Below are 3,290 nucleotides of genomic sequence, written 5' to 3' on the forward strand. Positions count from 1 at the left end.
CTGTCATACTTACAAATTCCTCTGTGTCTATGTGCTCATTGAAGTTTATTGCAAACGTTTTTATGTTGTTTTCTTCTTTTGTAGTATTTTTAGGTATTTTGTCCATTTTCTTTTGTTCTATCTGTAAATCCTCAGTTTGAGTAAGTTTGAATTTCTTTATCATATCTAATCCAATTATAAAATCATCAAAATCTTCATTTTCTACAACAAAAACGTCCACCTCCTCTTCCAAATCAAATATTTTTATCTTTATTGTTATCAAGCCATCAGTTTTTTTCACACCATTAACCGTTTTTATGTATGCTATATTCACACTATCTTTGTTTTCTTTTACTTTAATCAGTCTTGAATTTATTAAAGAGATCTGTGAGCCTGTATCATAAATGCCGCTCACTTCTAGTTTATTTTCTATTAAAAGCTTGATTCTGATTAATGGTGTACTTACTCGTTTTTTTTTTCAGTATTCATATCTACTTCAATAATAGAGTTATTATTTACATTCCTCGTTCTGAAAACCCTTTCAGATTCAATTTTATTCTTCTTGAACCAGCATGACTCCTCTGGATGATATCTAATTCCTTTGTCTAAAGATTCACAGGTCTTACATGGCTTCTTCTCATAAGATTTATTTTTCTGAAGAAATGTAGCACTCTTTGATATAGTTGAGTTCTTCTTGTACATCATACCTTCATATTTTCTTATCTCGTTGAACAAATCAGTAGTATCATGGAGTTCTTTCCTATTTAATTTATTTAGGACAAACATGGGTAGGCCTGTTGCAATAAGATCTATCATAGTTTTCGAGTCAATTGATTGGTTTATGTCTAGTATAAGCCGTTCTTTTTTTAAAGCGTAATCAATCAACTGGCCTTCCTTATATCTGAAAGCGAAAGCGTAGGTAACCATATCCCAACCTTGGTTTTCAAAAGTTTCTAAAAATTTCTTTCTCCATTCATTCCATTCAGAGTTTACTGTCAGTTTTAAGGCCATCGAGCTATACCAATCCAAACAAGATTTTTCCAAAAACAACCTTAAAATTTCTATCTTTGTTTCATCTTTTGTAATATTTAAGCGTTCACACTCTTTTTCAAAATTCTCTATCCATTGCATTGCATTACTATTCCTACTTGTAAATTTTTCAATTATTAATTTCTCTGAAATATTTCTTAAGTTATGTTGATTTTCTTTCTTCGACGTAGTTTCTATTAATTTTTCCAAAATATGTTGCAAGTTGTCTTTGTCTTTAAGTTGTTTCGTACTAATTTCTTCTAAATATTGATCCTGAAATTGCAAATTACTTTCCTCGTCTATGTATGTCTTCTTTTGATCTTCATTCAATTTTATCCATATTTTTCTACTTTGATGCCTTTTCCTTAAGCTGTTTTTTATTTTAGGGAAAGTATTCATATTCGTAATGTGTATGTGATTAATCACCGGCTTCAGCTCATCAGGTAAAACGTAACATTTTCCCTCCTCTGTACATATTGAGGTTATGGCTAACACGTTGGATTTGCCGTCACTTGAAGCTATTACCGAAAACTCAAACTGCAGCCGGTCCATCTTCTATTAGTTAACGGAAATGTCGTTTTATAAGATAAATTATTGAGGATTTTCAAAATAAACCACAAATTGTTGCTCTGAAAATATAAAGCTTTGTTTTATTTAACACGCTCTTACATTTTTACAATAAGTAATTGTTGTTTATCTAAAATACAAGACAATAGTCTATCTCACCTGAAAATATAAAGAAACGACATTTGAAGTTTACTAATATCGATTCCTCAACTTTATCCTTTCTAAATCTTTCTAAGTTTTTAAAACAATTTTCACAAATAAAATAATCTTGGCGCTACTCCGCCATTTTCATTGGATCCTGTCACATGTGACAAGCAAATGTCAATGCACTCTACACACCACAGATAAAAAAAATTAAAAAAACAAGAGTTAATGAAATGTCATTTCATTACATATATATATATATATATATATATATATATATATATATATATATATATATATATAATATATATATAATATATATAATATATATTATATATATATATTATATATATATATATATAATATTGGCATCTCGGAATCGGCTCCAACGATTTTCATTAAATTTAGTATATAGGGGGTTTCGGGGGCGATAAATCGATCTAGCTAGGAATCATTTTCAGAAAATATCTTTTTATTCGTGTTTTATCGGTAATCGATAAACTGAAAAATATGACTCTTCCTGACATTTATTGGCGAATAATAATACTATTTTGTTAATTAATTGTTTTAACGACCAGCAGATGGCGTTATTAAGTAACACGAAGCCAATGAGTGTTAGCTATACCGAGCAAAGCTCGGTCATCCAGGCACTTTATAATAATATAAAGAAAAGGCTCCGAAACTACGGTACCGATTTTGATACAATTGAGAACAGACATAGAGGGAAGGATATAGAGTATAGACAATTAATTATTATTACTATTTTGTTTACTAACGTTTTATTTTTTTTATTATTTATTTGCCGCCAAGTAATAAGTATATGGTTTCGATCTAGTTGGGTCGAGTACAAATCGTTCTAGTTTGTTAATTAAAATACATATTGAAGATAGACCAAAAATAACTGTTAAGTAAGAGTTACAATTTACGAACTATTTATAGTTAAAAAGATTTGATTGTAGCGACAGCAATCTTGGCCAACATGGACGAGGTCGGCTGACTCATAATCATCATTATCGCCATCATAGTTCCTACATAATTTACTTAAAAGCAATATTTATCATCAGTCTGATTGCCATAACACAAGTTTTTACTTAGTATGGGATTAGACGACGTGATGTATACTGTACTATTGTACTGTTTGTACTATTGTATTATTATGTGACATTTTTGTGTGTAATATGGGGGCAAATAATGGATCACCGGATGGAGAGCAACTTCCGTCGCCCATGGACACTCGCAACATTAGAAGAGCTGCAGGTGAGTTGCTGGCCTTAAATAATAAAGAATTTAAACATATAACATATTTTAGACAATTGAGAAAATTAATTATAATACCATAACTTTTTATTCTTCTTTTGACTGAATTTTTGCCACCCAGTACCCACAGATAAAGTTGGCGCGGTGGCGCTCGGCGTAGCGTGCTCTACGAATCTTGTTTGTTCTACTGGCCTGAAATGACACACATATAATATGAAAAAGTACCTAATGATATTATAATAATTATATGAACTATTCTATTTATATTAACATTCTCAAATTTCATATTATTATAATTATTAAAAAATGGACGC

General features: G+C 30.2%; 1 protein-coding gene across 1 annotated transcript; it reads right to left on the reverse strand.

Moving 5' to 3' along the window:
- Nucleotides 1–441: 441 nt before the first annotated feature.
- Nucleotides 442–1,944, reverse strand: LOC121733345. Its single transcript, XM_042123561.1, has 2 exons — nucleotides 1,735–1,944; nucleotides 442–1,637 (listed from the first exon to the last, which is right to left on the reverse strand). Exon 2 carries the CDS (start codon nucleotides 1,558–1,560, stop codon nucleotides 442–444), a length of 1,119 nt encoding a protein of 372 aa, XP_041979495.1. The 5' UTR covers nucleotides 1,561–1,637; nucleotides 1,735–1,944.
- Between the last annotated feature and the right edge of the window lie 1,346 nt (nucleotides 1,945–3,290).

The sequence above is a fragment of the Aricia agestis genome, chromosome 13 (genome assembly GCF_905147365.1).
Source record: "Aricia agestis chromosome 13, ilAriAges1.1, whole genome shotgun sequence".
Classification (NCBI taxonomy): domain Eukaryota; kingdom Metazoa; phylum Arthropoda; class Insecta; order Lepidoptera; family Lycaenidae; genus Aricia; species Aricia agestis.

What these genes read in the sequence shown, in the direction of transcription:
- LOC121733345 (XM_042123561.1), bottom strand. Translation starts at nt 1,560, where the DNA reads ATGGACCGGCTGCAGTTTGAGTTTTCGGTAATAGCTTCAAGTGACGGC.